Source organism: Leucoraja erinacea, chromosome 3 (genome assembly GCF_028641065.1).
Source record: "Leucoraja erinacea ecotype New England chromosome 3, Leri_hhj_1, whole genome shotgun sequence".
Lineage (NCBI taxonomy): Eukaryota > Metazoa > Chordata > Chondrichthyes > Rajiformes > Rajidae > Leucoraja > Leucoraja erinaceus.
Genome location: NC_073379.1, coordinates 2528759 through 2555861, shown reverse-complemented (window position 1 = coordinate 2555861; position 27103 = coordinate 2528759). Strand labels below are relative to the sequence as shown.

At 44.5% G+C, this 27103-nt stretch overlaps 1 protein-coding gene across 1 annotated transcript in view; it reads right to left on the bottom strand.

Annotated features, from left to right (window-relative positions):
- Positions 1–27103, bottom strand: part of iqgap2 (IQ motif containing GTPase activating protein 2) — a 320956-nt gene that overhangs the window by 42895 nt on the left and 250958 nt on the right. Inside the window, exons 23-30 of the mRNA XM_055631389.1 lie at positions 24701–24909; positions 23406–23555; positions 20533–20696; positions 20138–20362; positions 18997–19137; positions 16831–16915; positions 9416–9648; positions 6946–7078 (exon numbers count right to left, since the gene is read on the bottom strand). Of these exons, the coding sequence (XP_055487364.1) occupies positions 6946–7078; positions 9416–9648; positions 16831–16915; positions 18997–19137; positions 20138–20362; positions 20533–20696; positions 23406–23555; positions 24701–24909 (1340 nt within the window). The remainder of the gene's footprint in view (positions 1–6945; positions 7079–9415; positions 9649–16830; positions 16916–18996; positions 19138–20137; positions 20363–20532; positions 20697–23405; positions 23556–24700; positions 24910–27103) is intronic.

Below are 27103 nucleotides of genomic sequence, written 5' to 3'. Positions count from 1 at the left end.
GAGGAGTATCTTTACAAAGATGAATGACTGCATTGTTGCACCTACAACTCTTCACCACATATGACACCGTCCCACCCTCTCCACTATCCACCTCTCCTCAGCAGAATTGAAATTTGCTGTACTCCTCTCGGTTTACTTGGCTACAATACTCTGTCCTCACATACAAAGATACTGGTCTAAAATATTTAAGTGGTTTTCTGGGGTCTATGGAAAAGATATTCTCCCTGATCCAGAACTGGCACTTTTTGGATGTTCAGAGACTGCTTTGTACTTCACGTCTGAAGAACAACACGCACTGATGCTTGGTATGGTGGCAGCCAAGAAAATGATCCTAACAGACTGGAAATCATCTACACCCCCCTGCTTCGAAAAATGGCTCAATGAAATGATAATAATCATACAGATGGAAAGGATACACTTCTACAACTCCAAGGTACCAAACAACTTTTTAAGTGTTTGGGGACCATTTATCAACCATCTCAAAGTCCAATAATTTCATAATTTCATATTATCTGCAGTGATGTAGTCCTGTGACCTTTACTTCTGCTTTTGCAATGCATGACTGTGTAGCACCATGTGGATTGTACCAATACTGTTATGTCTGGCGGCTTTGTTTTATTTTTTTATTTTTTTATTTTTATTTTTTTTAATTATAATTATTTGTTTTTTCCTTCCTTTTTTTTTCCTGTTGTCTTTTTCAGTTTTTATTTATTTATTTTTTTTTTTTTTTTGTTTGTTTTGTTCTGTTTTGTTAAAAAATTGTATAAAATAATAAAAAATATTAAAACTACTTGCCTACAATACCACATCGGACAGACGGGGCAATTTGTTCTACGTCCCCCAGCCTATCCCAGTAAACAACAGTTCATGCAGCATCCAGCCCTCTGCTGGTAAGGGATTTAACGGAGTCACTGCCTCAAAAAGACGGCCAGCATCATCGGAGACCCACACCACCCTGGCCACACTCTCATTTCACTCCTGTCATCTGGAAGGAGGTACAAGAGCCTGAAAACTGTAACGTCCAGGCTAAGGAACAGCTTCTTCCCTGCAGACATTAGGCTAATAAACACTACACATCAAATAAGCTCCGAACTACAGAGACTATTATTGTTATTATTGCACAATTATTGTTTGTTTTTTGCGTGTAAATACAGTGCCCTCCATAATGTTTGGGACAAAGACCCATCATTTATTTATAGTGTTTAAGAAGGAACTGCAGATGCTGGAAAATCGAAGGTAGACAAAAGTGCTGGAGAAACTCAGCGGGTGCAGCAGCATCTATGGAGCAAAGGAAATAGGCAACGTTTCAGGCCGAAACCCGGGGTTTCGGCCCGAAACGTTGCCTATTTCCTTTGCTCCATAGATGCTGCCGCACATGTGGTTAAAGTGTCAGATTTTAATTAAGGCCATTTTTATACATTTTGGTTTCACCATGTAGAAATTACAACAGTGTTTATATATAGCCCCCCCCCCATTTCAGGGCACCATAATGTTTGGGACACATGGCTTCAGAGGCGTTTGTAATTGCATAGGTGTGTATAATTGCCTCCTTAATGCAGGTATAAGAGAGCTCTCAGCACCTAGTCTTTCCTCCAGTCTTTCCATCATCTTTGGGAACTTTTATTGCTGTTTATCAACATGAGGACCAAAGTTGTGCCAATGAAAGTCAAAGAAGCCATTATGAGTGAGAAACAAGAATAAAACTGTTAGAGACACCAGCCAAACCTTAGGCTTAACAAAATCAACTGTTTGGAACATCATTAAGAAGGGAGAGCAATAGTGAGCTTACTAATCGCAAAGAGACCGACAGGCCAAGGAAGACCTCCACAGCTGATGACAGAAGAATTCTCTCTATAATAAAGAAAAATCCCCAAACACCTGTCCGACAGATCCCCAAACACCCCTGGACAGATGGGATGAAGATTAATTTGTATTGGAGTGATGGCAAGAGCAAAGTATGGAGAGAGAGAATGAACTGCCCAAGATCTAAAGCATACCACCTCATCTGTGAAACATGGTGGTGGGGGTGTTATGGCCTGGGCATGTGTGGCTGCTGAAGGTACTGGCTCACTTATCTTCATTGATGATACAACAGATGATAGTAGCAGCATAATGAATTCTGAAGTGTATAGACACATCCTATCTGCTCAAGTTTAAACAAATGCCTCAAAACTCATTGGCCGGCAGTTCATTCTACAGCAAGACAATGATCCCAAACATACTGCTAAAGTAACAAAAGCGTTATTCAAAGCTAAAAAATGGTCAATTATTTGGTGGCCAAGTCAATCACCTGATCTGAACCCATCTGCACATGCGTCTTATATGCTGAAGAATAAATACTGAAGGGTACTAGCCCCCAAAACAAGCATAAGCTAAAGATGGCTGCAATACAGGCCTGGCAGAGCATCACCAGAGAATACACCCAGCAACTGGTGATGTCGATGAATCACAGACTTCAAGCAGTCATTGCATGCAAAGGATATGCAACAAAATACTAAATATGACTACTTTCCAATTATATGACATTGCTGTGTCCCAAACATTATGGTGCCCTGAAATGGAGGGGCAATGTATAAACATTGCTGTAATTTCTACATGGTGAAACATGTCCTGGACTTGTCCAACATTGCTCCCGATGTTGGGGAAGTCCAGGACAAGGGGTCACAGCTTAAGGATAAGGGGGAAATCCTTTAAAACTGAGATGAGAAGAACTTTTTTCACACAGAGAGTGGTGAATCTCTGGAACTCTCTGCCGCAGAGGGTTGTCGAGGCCAGTTCATTGGCTATATTTAAGAGGGAGTTAGATGTGGCCCTTGTGGCTAAGGGGATCAGAGGGTGTGGAGAGAAGGCAGGTACGGGATACTGAGTTGGATGATCAGCCATGATCATATTGAATGGTGGTGCAGACTCGAAGGGCCGAATGGCCTACTCCTGCACCTAATTTCTATGTTTCTATGTTTCTAAAGTGTGTAAAAATGGCCTTTATTAAAATCTGAAAATGTGCACAAAAACGACGTGATTTTTTTTCTATTACAAATTTCAAAATTGTGGAGTACAGAGGCAAAGAAATAAATGATGGGTCTTTGTCCCAAACATTATGGAGGGCACTGTATGTGTGCGCGTGTATGTTATATATATGTATATATTTACATATTCTATCGTGCTGCTGCAAGTAAACATTTAATTGTTCTATCTGGGACATGTGACAATAAAACACTCTTGACTACTCTAAGTCTCTCTCACTGCCACCATTTATTTAGTAGTTGTCTCAAATTTGAACTCATAGAAATGTATAAAAAGAGAAGTAACTCGGTAAGTCAGGCAGTATCTCTGGAGAGCATGGGTAAGTGACATTTTGTGTCGGTGCTGTGGGATGGGGGGGGGGGGGGGGGGGGGGGGGGGGAGAGAGAGAGAGAGGAGGGGACGGACAAAGCTGGAAAGTAATAGGTGGACACAGGTGAGTGTGGGTTTCGATAGGCAGATGGCTGGACAAAGGCTAGAGGTGAAACCGCAAAAGGAGTGAAACAAAAGAATTGGGAGAGTTGTGAATTGTGAAGCTGGGGGGTAGGAATGTAGGTGGAGGGAGTGAGGAGAAATAGGGGTGAATAAAGGTGGGGCACTGGAGATGGGGGGAGGGGGCGGGGAGAGGAGGGGTTGTTCGAGGATACCTAAAATTGGAGGTCCATATTCATATTGGATTGTAGGCTACCCAAGTGGAATATGAGGTGTGAGACGGAAGGAACTGCAGACGCTGGTTTACACCAAAGATAGTCACAAAATGCTGGAGAAACTCGTCGGGTCAGGCAGCATCTCTGGAGAAAAGGAAGAGGTGACGTTTCGGGTCAGGCCATTCTTCAGACTGAGCATGGAATATGAGGTGGAATGGAATAGTGTGTCACATGTCACTACGTACAGTGAGATTCTTTGCTTGTATACCCACCGTATACAAATAGCGGCCACCTACGGCGCTGACAAATTTACAAAGCACGCCGGCTCCTCCTTTTGTTATAGAGTCATAGAGTGATACAGTGTAGAAACAGGCCCATCGGCCCAACACGCCCACACCAGCCAACAATGTCCCAGCTACACTAGTCCCACTTGCCTGCGTTGGTCCATAACCCTCCATGTCCTATCCGTGTACCTGTCCAACTGTTTCTTAAACGATGGGATAGTCCTGGCCTCAACTACCTCCTCTGGCAGCTTGTTCTATACACCCACCATCCTCTGCGTGAAAATGTTAACCCTCGGATTCCTATTAAATCTTTTCCCTTTCATAGAAACATAGAAACATAGAAAATAGGAGCAGGAGTAGGCCTTTCGGCCCTTCGAGCCTGCACCGCCATTCAATATGATCATGGCTGATCATCCAACTCAGTATCCTGTACCTGCCTTCTCTCCATACCCCCTAATCCCTTTAGCCACAAGGGCCACATCTAACTCCCTCTTACACCTTGAACCTATGTCCTCTGGTCCTCAATTCCCCTACTCTAGGTAAAAGACTCTTTGCATTTACCCGATCTATTCCTCTCATGATTTTGTACACCTCTTTAAAATCTCCCCTCATCCTCCTACGCTCCTTGGAGTAGAGACCCAGCCTACTCAACCTCTCCCTCTAGTCCGAGCAACATCCTCGTTTGTTCATTCCACCCCCCAACCCCAACCCCGGCCCCCCTCACGGCAGTCCATCGATTTATTGCTCCCCCCATGCCAGGGCCTCCAGTGCTGTTCCACGAGGTGCTGTTACTCCAGGTTAAGTATATTCCGCCAGGGTGGCTTACAACCCAATGGTTTGTACATTGAATTCTCCAATTTTAGGTAACCTCTAACAACCTTTGGACTTTGGTCACAGGGGGGATTTTATAGAAACATATACAATTATAAAAGGACTGGACAAGCTAGATGCAGGAAAAATGTTCCCAATGTTGGGCGAGCCCAGAACCAGGGGCCACAGTCTTGGAATAAAGGGGAGGCCATTTAAGACCAAGGTGAGAAAAAACTTTTTCACCCAGAGAGTTGTGAAGTTGTGGAATTCCCTGCCACAGAGGGCAGTGGAGGCCAAATCACTGGATGGATTTAAGAGGGAGTTAGATAGAGCTCTAGGGGCTAGTGGAGTCAAGGGATATGGGGAGAAGGCAGGCACAGGTTATTGATAGGGGACGATCAGCCATGATCACAATGAATGCCCAGGGTATCGTTGGACTCCCCCTGCCCCCTCTAGAGGACATTTACCACTCCTGATGCCGCAGCAGGACCTGTAATATCGTGAAAGACATTACACATCCTTGTCACCACCTTTTCACACTGGTGCCCTCAGGAAAAAGGTACAGGTCGCTAAAGTCACGCACTGCCAGACTCAAGAACAGCTTTTACCCATCAGCAATCTTGGAACTGAACTCTGTCTCGGGAGTGGGTTATGGGGAAGGAGTGGGGGGGGGGGGGGTGGGAGACAGTGTTAATTTATGTAAAATGTGAATCCATGGGTGGGTTTGGGGAGGGAGGGAGTGTAAAAAGTATGAGTATGTGAATGTTTGAAGTTCTTTTAAATGGAGAGACACAGTAATCTCGTTGTATGTGACACATGCAATGACAATAACCATATAATAACCATATAACAATTACAGCACGGAAACAGGCCATCTCGACCCTTCTAGTCCGTGCCGAACACATAATCTCCCCTAGTCCCATATACCTGCGTTCAGACCATAACCCTCCATTCCCTTCCCATCCATATAACTATCCAAATTATTTTTAAATGATAAAAACGAACCTGCCTCCACCACCTTCACTGGAAGCTCATTCCACACAGCTACCACTCTCTGAGTAAAGAAGTTCCCCCTCATGTTACCCCTAAACTTCAGTCCCTTAATTCTCATGTCATGTCCCCTTGTTTGAATCTTCCCTACTCTCAGTGGGAAAAGCTTTTCCACGTCAACTCTGTCTATCCCTCTCATCATTTTAAAAACCTCTATCAAGTCCCCCCTTAACCTTCTGCGCTCCAAAGAATAAAGCCCTAACTTGTTCAACCTTTCTCTGTAACTTAGTTGCTGAAACCCAGGCAACATTCTAGTAAATCTCCTCTGTACTCTCTGGAATAAAGCATTCTGATTCTGAATGGCGGTGCTGGCTCGAAGGGCTGAATGGCCTCCTCCTGCTCCTATGTTTCTATGTTTTGATTACCTACCACGCTTTGTCCTGCCCCTCCTCTCTCTCAGCTCTCTTTCGCCCCCTACAGTCAGTCTGAAGAAAAACCATAGGTCGACAAAATTGCTGGAGAAACTCAGCGGGTACGGCAGCATCTATGAAGCGAAGGAAATAGGCAACGTTTCGGGCCGAAACCCTTCTTCAGACTGATGCAGGGTGGGGCCTCCAGAAAAACCATTCTTTCCAAAGGTGCTGTCTAACCCGCTGAATTACTCCAGCACTTTGCATCTTTTTTTTTGTGTAAACCAGCAGCTGCAGTTCCTGTTTCTAAATAGGGAATTGTAAAATCCCTTCTGGCTCTGTACCTCTCAGTCTCGCCTCGTACACAGGTCTACAACCCTACCCCAAAATGGTTTGTCTTTGCACTCCGCACTACAGAACTGGAAACTGGACTGTCACACATCAAGGCATCAATATATCTTCCCTAAAATTTGTCCCCTTCCTTAAAACCCAACAATTTGACTAAACTCTAGCTTCCCATTGCCAAGGGTTTTCTTAGGTTTAGATTTATTTAAAAGAGGAGAGATTTTGTATCGGATGGCAATGGGATAGTTCCCCGGGAAGACTATGCAAGGAGTTGCTATGCTCCGCTGCATCTTGAATTTCACTTGACATCCAAGTTCTTCAGATTATGCCCCTCCCCCCCGAGGTACTTATCACGACAGGCACCATGCAGTCATGAGTTCTGTTTATGCACAGTAAAAATGAAGCAATTTTTTCCAAACTCAAGCCATTGGCACATACCGAGTGAGTGTTTATAATTTCTTCAATGGAGATGTAGATGACAGGTTTGCTCAATGTCACCATGTCAGAGTATTCATCGATATTAAACTTCTCTTCGGGTTCCGGCACGTCACAGGCTTCCTGGAAAAACTTCCTGCAAACAGCAGAGGAGAAACAACAGTTAATTGGCAAGTCAATCCCTTCTTTGCTTTGTGTTCGACTGTGTAATGCTTTATTGTTAGATGAAAATTATTTTGCAATGGCTACTGTTGCATTGTTTCCATATCACCTGGGCTCAAACTCCTGTTCAGTCTTCCACAAGATTTAATAGGAATCTGAGGGGTAACTTTTTCCACACTAAGGGTGGTGGTGGGTGTGTGGAACAAGCTGCCAGAGGAGGTAGTTGGGGCAGGGTGGATCCCAACATTTAAGAGATAACAGTTAGAAAGGTACATGGATAGGACAGGTTTGGAGGGCTCGTTACCACACTGTATATATCTCTCCAAAACTTCTTTTTTTTTTTTTTTTTTTTTAATTTTATTTTTATTAGAAGTACGGTAAATTACAATACTACACAACACATATATCTTAATACATTTTTTGTCTCTCCAAAACTAAATGCCAAACGGGACCCAGTGAAGAATCTTAACGGAAAATTTATTATCTGAATAGGTGAAAATAAATTTCCGATTTTAAATCTAGCCTGCAGGTTTAGAATCGGATCCTTTGATAATTTTCTGTATTCACTGACATGAATGAGAAAGATTGTTTGTGTTTTTCTGTCCACAGATGCTGCTAGTCTGCTGAGTGTGTCCACCATTTTCTGCCTTTCTCCTGTTTTAGATTTCCATACATACAATTAATACAGGTGCACAACCTTTTATCCGGTGTTCCAGAAACCGAAAAGCTCCGAAAACCGGCCATTTTTTCCAGATGTCGTCTGCGCACCAAAGCTCGCGTTTGGCGCCAAACTTGACCCAAAACGACCCACGGTCAACCCAGGTCTGTAGCGGCTGCCTCCTCCCTGGAGACCGGGAGACGCTTAAACATCTGTAAATCATTGCTTAAATGTTAGTCAGTTAGTTTGGAGGGCTTTTATGTGAAGGGGGGTGAAGGGGTAAACTTTAATTCTTAGTCCCCTACCTGGTCGGAGAGGCGGGGAGCGGTCAATGCCTTACCGGTTCGCCGTGCAGTAAGCTCCGCAGCGCTGTGGCCGGTGGAGCTGGTTGTAGCTCCGACCCCGGCAACTCTACCCCTGACTGCGAGGCGCTCCAAATCCAGCGCGGCCCGCGGCCGGACGCCCCAGCTCCGCGAATGTCGGGAGTCGGCAGCGTCGCAGTGCTGGGAAATCAGCGGGGAGCGGGCAATGCCTTACCGGGTCGCCGTGCGGCAAGCTCCGGAGCGCTGTGGCCGCCGACACACAACATCGCGGAGCGTCGCTGGATTTGGAGCCGCGCAGCCAGGGGTAGAGTTGCCGGGGTCGGAGCTCCAACCGGCGCCGCCCGCGGCCGGACGGAGCCCCCAGCTCCGCGAGGTTGGGAGTCGCCGACCAGGTAGGGGACTAAGAATTAAAGTTTCCCCCTTCACCCCGACTCCACCACCACCACATAAAATCCCTCCAAACTAACTGACTAACATTTATGCAATGATTCTCCCAGTCTCCAGGGAGGAGGCAGCAGCTCCAGACTTTTCAAGCCGCCCGCACTACCTACCTAATCTACGCTAAAAATCTTCCATTCTGAAATCCGAAAATGTCCGAAATCCGACAAGTGTCTGGTCCCAAGGCTTTCGGATAAAAGGTTGTGCACCTGTACAAAGTTACAGAGTGATACAGCGTGGAAACTGTCTCCCTGGCCCAACTTGCCCACGCCGGCCCATCTACACCTGTCCCACCTGCCTGCATTTGGCCCATATCCCTCTAAACCTGTCCTATCCACGTACCCGTCTAAATGTTTCTTAAATGTTGTGGTATTAACTGCCTCAACTACCTCCTCCGGCAGCTCATTCTATGCTGCTACCACCCTTTAGGTAAAACAAGTTGCTCCTCATTTTCCTATTAAATCTTTCCCCGCTCACCTGCAACCTATGCCCTCTGGTCCTTGACCTGATAACTACCAATTGGTATTTGATGTGGACTCCTAACTCACTCTCCTTTTGTTGATGATATATTTTCTCCTCCTGAAAAGCAACTGTGCAAAGGAAAAAAAAAGTCCCTGGTGTACATTTTAGCTTCCAATATAATGCAACTTTAGTCAGAGGGTGGTGAATCTGTGGAATTCTTTGCCATAGAAGGCTGTGGGGGCCAAGTCAGTGGATATTTTTAAGGCAGAGATAGATAGATTCTTGATTAGTACAGGTGTCAAAGGTTATGTGGAGAAGGCAGGAGAATTGGGTTAGGAGGGAGAGATAGATCAGCCATGGTTGAATGGCAGAGTAGACTTGATGGGCTGAATGGCCTAATTCTGCTCCTATTCCTTATGGCATAACTTACCTGAACTTCTGGTACGTCTGAGATAAGAAGTTATTCATCGATGACAACTGGGCGTTCTCCCCTTCAAACAGCTTGTTGGATGCAGCGTGCTGCAGCACTTTTGCCACCGAGCCCAGATTGCGTCGCTGGTCCGGGTGAAGCTGTCCGCCCGCAGTCATGTCTATGATGTCGAACCCATCGGGCGCAACGATGGCGGGGTTCATGTAGCGATAGTAAAGGAGGTTGCCCACAATCTGCAGACGGAATTGTGTCAGATTAACACCAGTTTGTTAAGTATTTATTACATATAGTTTTAGGGCTCTCGGCCCAACTCATCCACACCGACCAACATGTCCCATCTATACTTGTCCCACCTAGATTTACAGCACCTGCGGCTTTGTAACATACAATGAATAAAAATAGTATCCTAGTTACAGACTGCTACAGTGTGGAGACAGGTTCTTTGGCACAACTTGCCCACACCGACCGACATGTCCCAGCGACACTAGTTCCACCTGCCTGCGTTTGGGCCATATCCCTCCAAACCTGTCCATTCATGTACCTGTCTAATTGTTTCTTAAACATTGCAATAGTCCTGGTCTCAACTACTTCCTCCAGCAGATCATTCCATACACCGACCACCCTATGCGTGAAAAAGTTACCCCTCAGATTCCTATAAAATCTTTCCCCCTTCACCATAAACCTATGTCCCGTTGTTCTTGATTCCTCGACTGTGGGCGAGAGACCGATTTATTCCCTTAATAATTTTATACACCTCTATAAGATCACCCCTCATCCTCCTGATACTGGATTATTTTCTAGGATAAACTGGTGGGTGTAAGAAATGAGCTGCCAGAGGAGGTAGTTGAGACAGATATTTTAACAGCATTTAAAAAAACTCTTGGACAGGTACATGGATATGGGCCAAACATGGGCAATGGAACCGCTTATACAACATGGACAAGTTGGGCCGAAAGGCCTGAGCTGTATGACTATGACTACAATAGATCACACCCCCCCCTCCCTCCTCCCCCCCCCCCCCCGCTCCCCCCCCCCCCCCCCCATTCCCCCCCCCCTCCTCTCCCCCCTCCCTCCCCCCCCCCTGTTTCCATGCTGTACGACTCTAAAATGCCACTCTCTTATACAAGGATGGAGGATTATGTTGGGTGTCCTGGCCAATATTTTGCCATCAATCAACATCACTTTGGTCAGATTAACAGATCATTATTGCACTGTTGTTTGCGAGAGCTAGTGGTACTTCAATTAGCCATCACATTTCCTGCTTTAAGCAGGAGCTAGACCACAAATGGTACCTCACTTGCTGACAAAGGCCTTTGGCATGATACAAGATTATGAAATTACAAGATAAATGCAAGATAAATGTAAGCATCTCTCTTGAGTATTCCCAGATGTGTATCTAATGTGTTCCATTTACACAACCTCCAATTTGCTAGTGCTTTTGTAGCCTCACAGAGAATGCTTTTTGAAAGATATTTGTACATTGGGTTAGGTCAGCGTACTTAAGCTTCCTGTTCAGGTGGCTTTGCGGAAAATGACTCCGTAAATAAGCCGATAACATTAAAAAACCCCTGCATTAATGCATTTTAACCATGATTCTTGGCAAAGTACCAAGGATGAATAGTAAATGTTGGAGGGGGGGGAGGAGGCATTAGCCATAAAGCAAATTACTGGCTTAAGACACAAGGAGCTGCAGTTGGTGGTTTATAAACATAGAAAATAGGTGCAGGAGTAGGCCATTCGGCCCTTCGAGCCTGCACCACCATTCAATATGATCATGGCTGATCATCCAACTCAGTATCCTGTACCTGCCTTCTCTCCATACCCCCTGATGCCTTTAGCCACAAGGGCCACATCTAACTATCTCTTAAATATAGCCAATGAACTGGCCTCAACTACCCTCTGTGGCAGAGAATTCCAGAGATTCACCACTCTCTGTGTGAAAAATGTTTTTCTCATCTCGGTCCTAAAAGATTTCCCCGTTATCCTTAAGCTGTGACCCCTTGGCCTGGACTTCCCCAACATTGGGAACAATCTTACTGCATCTAGCCTGTCCAACCACTTAAGAATTTTGTAAGTTTCTATAAGATCCCCTCTCAATCTTCTAAATTCCAGCGAGTACAAGCCGAGTCTATCCAGTCTTTCTTCATATGAAAGTCCTGACATCCCAGGAGTCACTGGTGAACTTCTCTGCACTTCCTCTATGGCAAGAAAGTCCTTCCTCAGATTAGGAGACCAAAACTGTATGCAATACTCCAGGTGTGGTCTCACCAAGACCCTGTACAACTGCAGTAGTACCTCCCTGCTCCTATACTCAAATCCTTAAAAAACCCCACAAAGTATTGCATTAACTCAGCAGGTCAGGCAACATCTCGGGAGGACTTGGATTGGTGATGTTTTATGGTTTGGTCCTTTTTCAGACTAATTGGAGTGGGGGAGGGGGGAAATAAAGCTGGAAAAGAGATGGGGATGGGACATGGGACAAAGCCTGGCTCGTGATAGGTGGAAGGTAGACACAAAATGCTGGAGTAACTCAGCAGGACAGGCAGCGTCTCTGGAGAGTAGGAATGTGTGACGTTTCTGGTCGAGACCCTTTTAGTTTAGTTTAGAGATACAGAGTGGAAGCACCGGCCAGTGATCCCCGCACATTAACACTACCCCACACACACTGGGGACAATTTTACACATGCACCAAGTCAATTAACCTACATACCTGTATGTCTCCGGAGTGTGGGAGGTAACCGAAGATCTCGGAGAAAACCTATGCGGTCAAGGGGAGAACGTGCAAACTCTGTACAGACAGCACCCGTAGTCGGGATCAAACCCGGGTCTCCGGCAATGCAAGCTCTGCAAGGCAGCAACTCTACTGCTGCACCACCGTGGCCCTTCTTCAGACTGATGTCAGGAAAATGTGCAGGACAGAGATAGAATGTAGTCGGAGCCAGTAAGACTGGTGGGAGTATTGGGAAGAGGGAGAGGATGGAGAGAGAGGGAAAGCACGGGCAATTTAAGTTGGAGAAGTCACTTTTGATACCACAGGGGTGTAAGCTACCCAAGCGAAATATTAGGATCACAGGTGTCAACTGCTCTACGTCAGTGAGACCAAGCTCAGGCTTGGCGATCGCTTCACCCAACACCTCCCGGTGGCTCAGCACTTTAACTTCCATTCCCATTCTGAATCCGACCTTTCTTTCCTGGGCCTCCTCCATGGCCAGAGTGAGTCCCACTGCAAATTGGAGGAGCAGCACCTCATATTTCGCTTGGGTAGTTTACACCCCAGCGGTATGAACATTGACCTCCAATTTCAGGTAGTCCTTGCTTTCTCCCTCCCCTTCCCAGCTCTCCCACAGCCCACTGTCTCCACCTCGTCCTTTCTTTCCCCCCCCCCCCCCCCCCGACACCAGTCTGAAGAAGGGTCTCAACGTCGCCTATTCCTTCGCTCCATAGAAGACGCCTCACCCGCTAAGTTTCTCCAGCATTTTTGTCAACAAGCAAAATATGAGGTGCTGATGGAGGATTAAATGTCAAAAAGGAGGACAATGTCCAGAGATGAAGGTAAAAGGATGTGAAATAGAGAGAGAAGGTGCAAAATAGGAAAGCGATATTGGTGGAAGGGTGATGGGGAGGACGGGAAGGTGGGAAAAGTGGGTGCAAATCCTGGTGTGGCACAGGGAAGAGAGGGGGGAGGAAAGGGGAGGGGGGGGAGATTGTAGGTTAGCTGCCTAAAATTGGAGAATTCAAGGTTCATATCTTTGGGTTGTACACTACCCAAGTGGATTATGACGTGCTGTTCCACCATTTTGCAATTGGTCCACTCTGACAATTTAGAAGACCCAGGACAGAAAAGTCAGTTTTGGAATCAATGGGAAGGAGGGAGTTAAAATGGGTTAGCAACTGAGAGATCCAGTAGGCCTTTGCGTAAAGACCGAGCGCAAATGTTCAGCAATGTGGTCGCCTGGTCTATATTTGGTCTGGCCGATGTAAATGAGGCCACATTGGGAGCTGACACCTGGTTAACAGACTGAACACCTGGTTTCCAATTCATGACACTCAAACTGAAATTATTTGTCGAAACATAGAGGAATAGGGTGTCTAACACACAAAGTCAAATGTTGAACACACATTTTGTGTACTGTTTAAACTATCATACGACTGAATTAACCTTCCCCAACATACAAAAAAAAACTCTTGGACAAACTTTGTTTGAGAAGAGAAAAACAAAGAGAAAATTGGGATCAGTGCCTTCAAGCAATTAAAAGCAAAGCTGCTCATGTACTAATCTGTCACTTGCACCATCACAATGTACACATGCAAGAAACCCGTTTTGCAACATCTAGTCGCAAACATCTCTTCAAGCAACTTCCCACGAAACATCTCTTCCCACGATCTCGTCAAGCTAATTTGAATCAAGTACACACTTGCCTCCTGCTACTAAACACTTTATACTCTTCTGATTAAAATTTGCAGTAACCTAGACGTAAAGCATTTTTTTGGAAGAAAATAATGCTAACAAATCCCCCTAGGTGTTAAGGCAAGGATCCGTGTGTACACATAGAAAAAGCAAATAACTCATTATGGCCAACACAATTCAAAGGGACTAAGTTGCCATCAGATCAACAAAAGATTCCAATGGAAGAAAAAGGTTTTAATTTAAATATTTTCTAAGAATCACAAAAAGAGTTATATCAGTTGCAACATTTCAGGACATTGGCGCAAGATCATAGCACAGTCACCTGGCTGAAGGAAGGGTGCCATTAAGCTGGAAAAGGGTGGGGAAATCATTCATATGGATTTTATTGGGACTGGATAGCTGGATTTACGAGGAGAGACTGGATAGGCTCGAAGTTGTTTCCCCTGGAGAGTCGGCAAGTCTGAAACTAGAGGGCACAAATCTAAGGTGAAAGCACAAATGTTTCCACACTGAGGATGGCCTATCCATGTATTTCAATGGGTGCATGCATTTAAAAAAAAGGCTTCGAAGGATGTGGGCCAAATACAGGCAAATGGGATTAGTTCAGAGACACAAAATAGTCATCATCATGAAGTTGGGCCAATGGGCACGTTTCCAAGCTGAAAACTCTAAAGGATGACAAGCTGAAGGACATTCTTGCTATTGAGGGAGTGCAGCGTAGGTTCACGAGGTTAATTCCCGGGATGGCGGGACTGGTTTGGAGCGACTGGGCTTGTATTCACTGGAATTTAGGATGAGAGAGTATCTTATTGAAATATATAAAATTATTAAGAGATTGGACATGCTAGATGCAGGAAACATGTTCCCGATGTTGGGGGAGCACCGAACCAGGGGCCGCAGTTTAAGAATAAGGGGGAGGCCATTAGAACTGAGATGAGGAAACACTTATTTTACACAGAGAGTTGTGAATTTGTGGAATTCTCTGCTTCAGAAGGCAGTGGAGGCCGATTCACTGGATGCATTCAAAAGAGAGTTTGATGGAGCTCTTAGGGCTAGCGGAATCAAGGAATATGGAGCGAAGGCAGGAACGGGGTACTGATTGTGGATGATCAGCCATGATCACATTGAATTGCGGTGCTGGCTCAAAGGGCCAAATGGCCTCCTCCTGCACCTATTGTCTATGAATCATTGAACAAAATGATTACAAATGATTCGGTGACATAGATATCCAGCGTGGCTTCTACCGAGTCTTCCCCCAACCACTATCTTATCCACTCTTGTCCCAGCCTAACAACACCTTACAATAGGCATTTGAAGTCTATTAAAAATGTGAATTGACACAAAATATAATGAAACAATTAAGCTGCAGACAACACAATAAGCAGTGATGTAAAAAGGTTGAACCAATGGCATTAAAATAAGAGCATCATGAAGTCAAATGTATTTTTACACGACCAAAATAGTTTCACTTTACACTAATCTGAAACAACACCATATAGAATCCATGGCAATTGTAACAAGAATTCACAGGGAAAAAACACAAATAGTGACAACCATCAGGAAACGATGGGCAAAAAAGAGGTGATTACCATCAGGGCAGTACTATTTTAAGATAGACCTAAAGGGCTGGACTAACTCAGGCAGCCTCTCTGGAGTGAAGGAATGGGTGACGTTTTGGTTTGGAATTCTTCTTCAGACCGTTCAGATTGCTGTTCCTTCCTACACTATTTTAAAGCTGGGTAAGGCTGGAACATGGAGGGTGGAGGTGGAGGGGCAGGTGGGGGCAATTGGCCGAATGGAAGTCTTGTTCTCAAAGGTCATTCATACAAAAATGAGTTCAAATTTGAGACAGAGTGGAAGTAAAATCGAACTTAATAGGTGGGCTCACATGCTACCTTTAGCTGTTCATCAACGGCTGAAGCTGAAAATTTAAGAACGTGCATGGGACGAACAAATTTGACTTTGGGTCGGTTGCTGGAAGAACGAGAGACCACGAATGCAAGAAAATCACTCGCAAATCTAATTAGGAATTCAGAAGAAAATTACTTCCCCAATGAGCGGACCAAATAGGGAACTCGCGGCTACTGGGAGAAGCTGAGGTGAGTGCATTAAGTTATTTGCAGAGGAAGCTAGAAACAAAGAATTGCAGATGCCGAATCACAAAAAAGGACACAAAAGGCTGGAGTAACACAGCGGGTCAGGCAACATCTCTGGTGCACATGGGTAGGTGGCATTTCAGTGTTTAAGAAGGAACTGCAGATGCTGGAAAATCGAAGGTACACAAAAATGCTGGAGAAACTCAGCGGGTGCAGTAGCATCTATGGAGCGAAGGAAATAGGCAACGTTTCGTCCCGAAACGTTGCCTATTTCCTTCGCTCCATAGATGCTGCTGCACCCGCTGAGTTTCTCCAGCATTTTTGTGTACCAGGTAACATTTCAGGTCAGGTCACCAAAGAAGGATCCCGACCCGAAACATCACCTATCCATATTCTCCAGAGATGCTGCCTGACCCATTGAGTAATTCCAGCACTTTGTGTCCTTTTGTTGAAGAGGAAGCTGGATGTGTGAACCCACAGAGGGGAATGAACAGAAGAATATGCTGATAGGATTGAGGCAAGTGGGAAGAGCAGCACTACTACATAGTTAGGTCAATTGGTTTTAATACTATACATTCAATGTAGCTAACAGCTAAAACAAAATGCTGTGACGTTTGATTATTAGAAACAAAATCACATTATAAAATCAATACAAAACTATTTTTAAATTTCAACAAGGTTGCCTCCCTTTTATTGCATTGATCATTAACAATATTTCCCCTCCTATTCCTTCGGAGAGGAGGGTTTTCATGGACTTTAGAAATATATGCTCACACCCATTGTAATATTTTTTCAAGAACAGTTGAAGTGGCCTTTCATCCAAAATAGATTCAATTTTGGGGCATCACTTGTCAGCCCTAGTGAGGCCAGTGAAAAGTAAAATCTAACTTAATAGACTTGTACACAGCTACCTTTAGCAGTTCATCTTCAGTGGAATCGGGAAATTTCTCATGAAGCGAGTTCTTCAGAACTTTGGCTATGTACCTCATTCCATAACTACACAGACACATGGATTAAAACAACGAGAAATGAAAAAAATAAATTAACATCGGTGTAAAAAATGAATTCAAGCATGACAAAGTTGGTTTGTAACTTAAATCAAAAGAAAATTAAATGCTGTTGAAGTGTTTTTTATTGCGAGTCGTTTTACCGAGTTATCAAAGCAAATGCTCTCATGCCCTCTACAGGAAAGTTACAGACACTCATTCAGCACAAGGATAAACCAATCTTTCATGATTAGTTTGACAAGTAAACTAATCATTTTAAAGGAAAGCAACTTTTACAGCATGTGAAAAGGCGAAAGTAGGGATTGTGAATGTTTGCAGTATGTTTAAATAGTTTCTAACTGTTTTTTACTCTTTTAACACAATAGCTTATTTAGACCCAAAATAAACTTGATTTAACAGGCAGCCATAAATAGTACGAGAAAGAATGGGAACAACTATCACACTTCTCTGAAGCTGACGACAAGGAGGAGCCCTAGATTAAATAAAGGGTCCTCGCATACCTGCTCATATAATTGCCCCCGCACAGAATCCTATTCTCTTATGAAAGTCTAGAAACTCTGCCGCTACATCACTGTGCTGCCCTGACATTCATTTCATATTCATTTCCCACCAGTTTGAAGTGAAGTATATAAAATGATCAGGATTCATCCTAAATTGGGGGCAGCAAGGAATTGTTTACAAGTGCGATTATTAAGATCAGACTACATTAGCTGGATTGGCTGGACAATTAATTAAAAAACAAAAAATGGAATTGGTTTAAACCACATCTTAGGCACATATTCAATAAATACTCCTAGCACAACTAAAAATAAAATATAAAAATATTAATATAAAAAGTAATGGGCTGGTAGGAATACTTATGCTGTTCATTGGCAGACAGGTTTGACAGGTTTGTCACTATCAGACTGTTGATACCATTTAGCTCAGCCATGATTCCATTGAATGGCGGTGCTGGCTCGAAGGGCCAAATGTACCTATTGTCTATTATCTATTTAAAGACAGCCTGCCTCAGTGAAAGGGGAAGTGCACTGTTGCTGAGAGCACTTCACAAAACATGGGGTTATGTCACTTATTGCAGGCAGGTACCCAGGAACTGCTTCTTCCCCTGTTAAATGGTCCTTCCACGAGCTAGGGTACTGTCCAATTCACTTCTACCCCATTGTGGACATTGGAAATTGTCTAAGGAACTGATGCGCTGCAATGCTGAGAACTATATTCTGCGCCCTGAGTCTTCCCCGTTGATCTATATATTTGTACTTGAATTTGACTTGATTGTATTTATATATGGCATTATATGACTGGATTGGATAGCAAGCAATACAAAGGCTGTTCACGGTACTTTGGTGAGTAAGCATGCTTTACACTGTACCTTGGTCCAATAATAAATCTAAGGTGAATATTTTCAGAACAATTTGTTCATCAACAAGGATATTAGATTCACGTACAAGTCTTCCATTCACATTTCCCACAAATACTTCAATTTCTAAAGCCACAAGATCATTGTGGCAAAGTTCCATTTAGTATTGATCTTTGTAGCTTCAGTACTCCAGCACATGCATAACAAACGTCTTTCACTTCCACTATCTTAATATCTTAATATCTAGAGAGAACACACACAGATATATGTTCACACATGTATATATATATACACATATATACACACATATATATACACACATATACACACACACACACACATATATATATATATATATATATATATATATATATATGTATATATATATATATATATGTATATATATATATGTGTATATATACATACATACACATGTGTGTGTGTGTGTGCGTGCATGTGTGTGTGTGTATTAAAAGAGATAGATAGATTCTTGATTAGTGCGAGTGTCAGGGGTGAGGGAATGAAGGCAGGAGAATGGGGTTGAGGGGGAAAGTAAATCAGCCATGATTGAATGGCGGAGTAGACGTGATGGGCCAAATGGTCTAATTCTGCTCCTATCATTTATGAACCTATGATCTATTCTTTCCAAGGACTATCATTAGCACAATGAGCTGAATGGCCACCTTATGAATGACATGACATTTGATACTTACGGAATGGCATCCAAGGACGTGCATATGGATGTGAGAACCTTGTCGGTGACCAGCTGGAGATTGTTCATGGATGATTCCAGTTTTGACTTCACTTCTTCATGTGACAGAGCCTGCTCCGCTGTTACATCATACGGTAGTTTGCTGCAAACACAAAGACATTTTTACCACCACCATTCGGAAAAGAATTTAGGGCATCTAGTTTCAAATAGACTCTGGTCAAAACACAGTCAAAAATAAAATTGAGTTCCTTTCCATTCGACCAGAGAACTCCCCATCATTTTAATTAAGTTGCTGACTAAGTAACTAAGTTAGTTACTAACTTAAGTTACTTAAGTTTCGGAAGTTGGAGTACTGATAGAAATAGATGGGAATCACTTGGATTGTAGATGCTTAAAATATATTGTCTAAAATCCTACACAATTTGTAGTTCAAAATGAGGCAAGTTGTGTGAGCTGATTAATTAAACTAAAGGGCCTGTCCCACAGGTTGCATTTTAGGCAAGTGCAGGAGACTCTGCGATCGCCATATGTTCGCTGGTGGTCTCTGGTGAGTTTCCTTCAAGGTCGCGAGGAGTTCCCGCATTCTGGGAACTAGTCGTGGCCTCAGTATGGTCGCCGCAAATTGTTCAACAAATCGACCATCTTCAGCATGACCAGCTTCAGTATCACGCTGCCCTAGAATGGTGCTTGCCTACGATAGCAAAGGCAAAAGTCAACACCCACCATAGAAACATAGAAACATAGAAATTAGGTGCAGGAGTAGGCCATTCGGCCCTTCGAGCCTGCACCGCCATTCAATATGATCATGGCTGATCATCCAACTCAGTATCCCATACCTGCCTTCTCTCCATACCCCCTGATCCCCTTAGCCACACGGGCCACATCTAACCCCCTCTTAAATATAGCCAATGAACTGGCCTCAATTACCCTCTGTGGCAGAGAGTTCCAGAGATTCACCACACTCTCTGTGTGAAAAAAGTTTTCTCATCTCGGTTTTAAAGGATTTCCCCCTTATCCTTAAGCTGTGACCCCTTGTCCTGGACTTCCATAACATCGGGAACAATCTTCCTGCAACCCTACACTAGCACATACAGCCAGACAGACGTATGCTTTAAATTAATTTGCAGATTACTATTACCAACCTAGCTTCACCAGTTTGCATCTCCATCTGATTCACCCAGGCCTTGTACACCTCCACTGGGTTGGTATTTATGGCCAGCGTTTTATTTTCCATGATTTCTTTCACGACGGGAGCCAGCAGCTGCCTGAGTGCGTTTTGCCCTCGCGTACCCCGGTTAAAAGTGACCACCATTTTAATGACCGTGGGGTTTCCAGTGACTATTTCCTGAACTTGGTCCACTTTAGATCTGTCATGAAGTAACATACAAAGTTAAGGAGCTCCAAATACACCCAATTCCAAAGAAAGAAAACCCAGAAGATAAAAAAATAAAAGAAAACAAAATCGCAGCCCAACACAAGCTACTGCTCCCAGCAGAGGAGGCAAAGGTGAAGTGATTGAGTTAGCTAGACCACATACTTGATCTCCTCTTCCAATGCAGTCTTGAAAAGTTTTAACAGTAGATATTCTTCTCTCTGGTTTGAAGCATAGTTGTACAAGGTGAAGATGACTGTATCCATAAATTTGGTTGATTTGTTTTGGGGCATCTGGAAGATCAATTTGGCCAAATAGGCCGGATTTGTCTAGGAGAGAACATACAAACAATAATATTAAAAAACAGGCATATTTATGTATAACGATATGCATCAACATACGCCTACGAGTTTTCTATTCATCGCATGCATGACCTAATATAGAGTAGGAACAGCCTAGAGTTAGGGCTCTTAGGGCTAACGGACTCAAGGGATATGTGGAGAAAGCAGGAACGGGCTACTGATTTTGGATGATCAGCCATGATCACATTGAATGGCGGTGCTGGCTTGAAGGGCTGAATGGCCTACTCCTATTTTCTATGTTTCTCTGTTACTCAAATTTGGCAACGTTACTGGTTATCCCCATCTTAGGAGCGGCTGATTTATGTACAGATCATGCATGGGGCTGAGCGAGAGCGTATGTATGGGAGACCCGGTGGTGTGTACAGCGGGCATCCTCTGCCATGTGGGATCTATGGCCGTGGTTGCATATCCCACATCCAGCCGACAAATAGTTTACAAGAACAGAACCCTGCTGCAAACCTGGGGACGACCTGTATCTAAAACCACAGCTCAGACTTGAGGAAATCCTTTCAGTTTCAGTTCAGTTTAGTTTATTGTCACGTGTACCGAGCTTTTTGTTGCGCGCTGACCAGTCAGCAGAAAGACAATGCATGATTATAATCTACCATTTACAGTGTATTGATACATGATAAGGGAGTAGCGATTAGTGCAAGGTAAAGCCGACAAAGTCCGATCAAGGATAAAATGAAAGGTAAAGTTTAAACCTGCTTCCTTTTTGTGGAAATGGATGGTTCTCACTTGCTGGATCCATGTTGACATCTGCACAGTTTTATTCAGGTTAAATATCTTATGCAGTATCACGACACAATCACATGGCTAACATACGCATTGCTGACAGCAGGAGGATGTCTTGTGATCAGCTACACAATGACAGCATGCCCGTGTTTGTGGGACGGATTCAAGAGTCATACAGCATGGAAACAGCCCCTTCGGCCCAACTTGCCCACACTGGCCAGCATGTCCCACCCACACTAGTCCCACCTGCCTGCGTTTGGCCCATATCCCTCCAAACCTGTCCAATCCATGTTCCTGTCTAAATGTTTCTTATATGTTGCGATAGCCCCAGCCGTAACTACCTCCTCTGGCAGCTTGTTCGATACACCCACCACCCTTTGTGTGAAAAAGTTACCCCTCAGATTCCTATTAAATATTTCCTCCCTCACCTGAAACCCATGTCCTCTGGTCCTCGATTCAACTATTCTGGTTAAAAGGCCCTGTGCGTCTAGTTGATCTACCCCTCTTATGGAATGAATGGCTCCTGTCATTTAGCTCCAAGTCGTCTCTTGACCTCTACTCTGCCCACCAAGTAGTGAATTGGAAGCTGCTTCATATTTACCACATATCACACATTGTTAAGTGCTACAAATCAATAATTCCTTTCACTCAAGATACTTTACACTGGGCACGAGGGTCCGCACTGTACAATGGGCTACAAAGCACTGGCAGCTGGCTGGTGGGTACGTAGAGAATGATCAACTAACTGCACCGCACACAGTTGCATGTTCTGCATTTTTAAAAGTCTAGTTTAGTTTAGAGATACAGCATGGAAATGGACCCTTCATCCCACCGAGTCCGCGCCGACCAGCGATCCCACGCACTAACGCTATCCTGCACACATTAGGGACAATTTACATTTATACCAAAGCCAATTAACCTACAAACCGGTACGTCTTTGGAGTGTGGGTGGAAACCGCAGATCTCGGAGGAAACCCACGAGGAGAACGTACAAATTCTGCACAGGCAGCACCGGTAGTCGGGATCAAATCCGGGTCTCCCGCGCCACAAGCGCTGTCACTCAACCGCTGCGCCACCATGCCGCACGTGCAACTTCTGCACCGACCGCTGCACCACCATGCCGCCCGTACAACTTCTGCACCAATGCACAGCAGAACAACTCCACGTGCATCCGACCATTTGCTCTGCTCCATAATTTACTCTTGAAGGGGGCTATCAAACGTAATTTAAAACGACAAGCTTGTACTCCCCTCCCTCGTGTATATGTAGGATTTTAATTAAGAAGCAGCTTCACGGTTTGCTTAAACATATTTAAAGTTTTACTTTTAAGAATGAGTTGAAACAAATTAGTTTTGTTTTGTTTCATTTTGTTTATTGTCACGTGTACCGAGGGACAGTGGAAAATTTTGGTCGTGCGCTTAACAGTCTTGGCCTGAAGAAGGGCCTCGACCCGAAACGTCTCCTATTCCTTTTCTTCAGAGATGCCGTCCGACCCGCTGAGTTAGTTACTCCAGCATTTTGTGTCTATCTATCTTTAACAAATTTACGATTTGTTTTACAAATCTGAAGAAGGGTCTCGACCCGAAACGTTGCCTATTTCCTTTGCTCCATAGATGCTGCCTCACCCGCTGAGTTTCTCCAGCATTTTTTGTCCACCTTTGTTTTACAAATGCCTGCAACCGTCAGCCTGAGCCTTGAGCACGAGCCGTGCACCTGGATCAGTGCAACCTGGCCCTAATGCAACCTCCCTCCACATTTCTGCATTAGCTGATGGAGCAGAACAATGGACAAGGAAGTTCAAGTGCAACAACGATGTCTCCCAAACACAATTTCACCACAAGCAACGAGAACCCAAAAGTCTTGTGCAATTCCTGTTATGTAACATTGCCTACGGCACATTGCTTATTATGAAATATTGCCTTAAACAATGCATGCTTGTACCTGCAGCAGATAGAATAGATGTTGGTAAGCCTCGAGTTTTTTCCTTTTCTCTTTGCTGAGTGACTTTAGCCCTTGTTTGTCACCTGAAATCACTTCCATAGCCTGGCCCTTATTCTTTTTGTCCATTTTCTTACTGTGGGAAATAACATCCTGTTGAAGAAATGGGGAGGGGGAGGAAAAAAAAGATGATTTTGCGTTGAATCAAGAGAGAATTAGATTTAGCTCCATGGGATAAAAGAATCAAGGGATATGGGGGGAGAAAGCAGGAACGGGCTATTGATTTTGGATGATCAGCCATGATCATATTGAATGGCGGTGCCGAATGGCCGACTCCTGCACCTATATTTCTATGTTTCTATGAATAATTGAATCTATGCCCACAGCCACCCAGTCTGGGCGGTGAATCATTGGAATTCTCGACACTGGTGGCCCAGTCACTGCTTGCTTTCAACACAATGATTGATAAACCCGAGTTCAGAAGATAAGGTGTGATTTTGGGGAATCTCGATGCATGCTTGTGGACTGATTAGTTCCTCAGATAATTTTTTTGCCCTCTCATAATGTCTTAAAGATGTATCCAGTGGGATATTAGAATGTAAGTTTGATTGAATCAGTGCAGGTTTAGTTTAGAGATAGTGTGGAAACAGTCCCTTCGGCCCACCGAGTCCGCGCCAACCAGCGATCCCCGGGCACTAACATTATTCTACGGAGCAGGGACAGTTTACAGCCTTTACTCTGGAACTCTCTGCCACAGAGGGTAGTTGAGGCCAGTTCATTGGCTATATTTAAGAGGGAGTTAGATGTGGCCCTTGTGGCCAAGGGGATCAGAGGGTATGGAGAGAAGGCAGGTACGGGATACTTAGTTGGATGATCAGCCATGATCATATTAAATGGCGGTGCAGGCTCGAAGGGCCGAATGGCCTACTCCTGTACCTAATTTCTATGTTTCTATGTTTACCAAAGCCAGTTAACCTACACACATGTACTTTTCGATGTGTGGGATGAAGTCAGGGGAAAACCCTCTCGCTCACAGGGGGAATGTACAGACAGCACCCGCAGTCAGGATCGAACCTGGGTCTCTAGCGTTCTAAAGGCAACATCTCTATCACTGTGCCACTATGCCACCCAAGGTGTGGAAAGCTGGGGAATAATGAAAATGAGGGTAACGATGTTAGGATGGACATGAGGCCGTGGAAGGGAGGGTGAAGTGGGACACGGCAGAACAAGGAATGATGGAGAAGCAGGAAGGGGAATTGGAAGGAACTGCATGGAAGACTGTAAAATGGAAAAGAGACCTGCAGCGTGATCCTGTTTTTCACCAAAAGCCCAATCTTTATGTCCATGAGGTTGAGGTCCTTCTCGAGTTGCTGATTGGATCGGATTTTGGTCACAACCTCTTCCCGTAATCTTGTGACTTCCAACTCTTCCTGGAAGTCCAGGTCACTTTGGTCGAGCAGGTGCACGAACTTACGCACAACATTCAATGGGGGTTCACCTGCATTGACTGCAGAGGAAGAACAGGATAGAAGACAGTCAGTCATCTGGAAAGCAACAAAATGCCTGATCATTGAAGTTCGCCAGCATTTGTGCCAGTGCCACTCTTGCCTTCAATGCCAACGGGATACTCAGCCGACCAACAAACCATCAGCAATCCACCATCACAAGGGCAAAATCAATCACAGCAAGAGTTCATGATCAAGTCAAGAGAGTCAACTGTTATATAGATACATGGACAATGTGCAGGAGTAGGCCATTCGGCCCTTCGAGCCAGCACCGCCATTCAATGTGATCATGGCAGTTCATCTGTACCCTGTACAATCAGTACCCTGTTCCTGCCTTCTCCCCATACCCTTTGATTCCACCAGCCCCAAGAGCTCTACATAACTCTCTTTTGAATGCATCCAGTGAATCGGCCTCCACTGCCTTCTGAGGCAGCAAATTCCACAAATTCACAACTCCCTGTGTGACAAAGATCTTCCTCATCTCAGTTCTAAAGGGCCTACACTTTTTTTTTTAAACTGTGGCCACTGGTTCTGGACTTCCCCAAAATCAGGAACATGTTTCCTGCATCTGGTGTGTAAAATACTCAGGATATTTTTGCTCAGGATTTCATCCCACACGTGACAATAAACTAAACTGAAACTCCCACACTCTAAAGATGTACAGGTTTGTATGCTAATTGGCTTTGGTAAAATTGTACTTAGTGGGATAGTGTACCTATGTAGGATAGCGCTAGTGTACGAGGTGATAGCATGTCAGCATGGACGCCGTGGGCCGAATGGCCTGTTTCCGTGCTGTATCTCTGAAGTATAAATACTGGAGCAAAGGTCATGTCTGGAGCCAGACAGGCAAGTACAACACAGCTGAGAAAAGCCAGCACAAGATCCAGTGCTTTGCAGGGCCGGGCTAATGTTACACTGGGTACAGCTGCCTGACCTGGTCGAAAGTATCACACAAATCTGATCAACGTTCACCTTCAGGTGACCATGAGAAAAATTTCAGGATTGGCAAGGTTAACACATCGAGAGCCCTACTGAGAAGAAAGCACAAAGTGCTGGAGAAACTCAGCAGATCAGGTCGTATCCGAGGAGGGAATGCCCAAACAGCGTTTTAGGCCAGAATCCTTCTTCAGGCTCCAGCACTTTGTATTTTGCTGAACAGATGCTGCCTGACCTGCTGAGTGACTCCAGCTCATTGTGTTTTGCTCAAGATTCCATCAGAGTGGTGCTGCTGGTAGAGCTACTGCCTCACAGTGGCAGAGTCCCAGGATCAGACTGACCATGGCTACAGTCTGGGTGGAGTTTGCACGATCTCCCTGTAACCACATGGGTTTCCTCTGGGTGCTCCGGTTTCCTCCCACATCCCAAAGACGTGCGGGGTGTGTCGGTGAATCGGCTTCTGTAACTTGGCTAAATTCTGTATTAAATTAAATTCTGTAAATTGGATGCAAAATCGGGATAACGTAGAACTAGTGATTGATCGATGGTCGGCGCGGACCTGGTGGGCCGAAACGCCTGTTTCCGCGCTGTATCTCTAAACTAAATACCAGCAGCTCCTTGTTCAAGCCTTGTTCAAAGAGTACAAAGGGTGGCAATCAAGGAGCTACACTCACTTAGCCCCGTCTCCTCACTCTACGAACTTGGCTCATAGTGCAGAGATCTTATCGAAGCAGTGAACTGACTCAGGACACACGTCCTGTTCCCTGCTCTGTGTTGCAACTCTTGTCTATTCACCAACATTCCATGTAGCACTCTAATACAGGATCTGTAGATGCAAGTTCCAAGTTTCAATTTTCCACAGATAAATCTCTTCACCATGATCCATACAAGAGAAAGAAATAGTAGCCTCATACTGGACAAGTTGAAAATTAAAATACAACTGCAAATTGCAATGACTTCAGTCAGATCATTACAGATCAGGTCATTATTTTATCGTAAATACTGGTCTTTACTTTAGACTTTAGAGATACAGCGTGTAAACAGGCCCTTAGGCTCACTAAGTCCGCGCCGACCAGCGATGACCACATACACTAGCACTATCCTACACAACAGGGACAATATATCATCTTTACCAAAGCCAATTAACCTAACCAGTCTGAAGAAGAGTCTTAACGCGAAACATCACCCATTCCTTCTCTCCAGAGATGCTGCCTGTCCCGCTGAGCTACTCCAGCATTTTGTGTCAACCTACAAATCTGT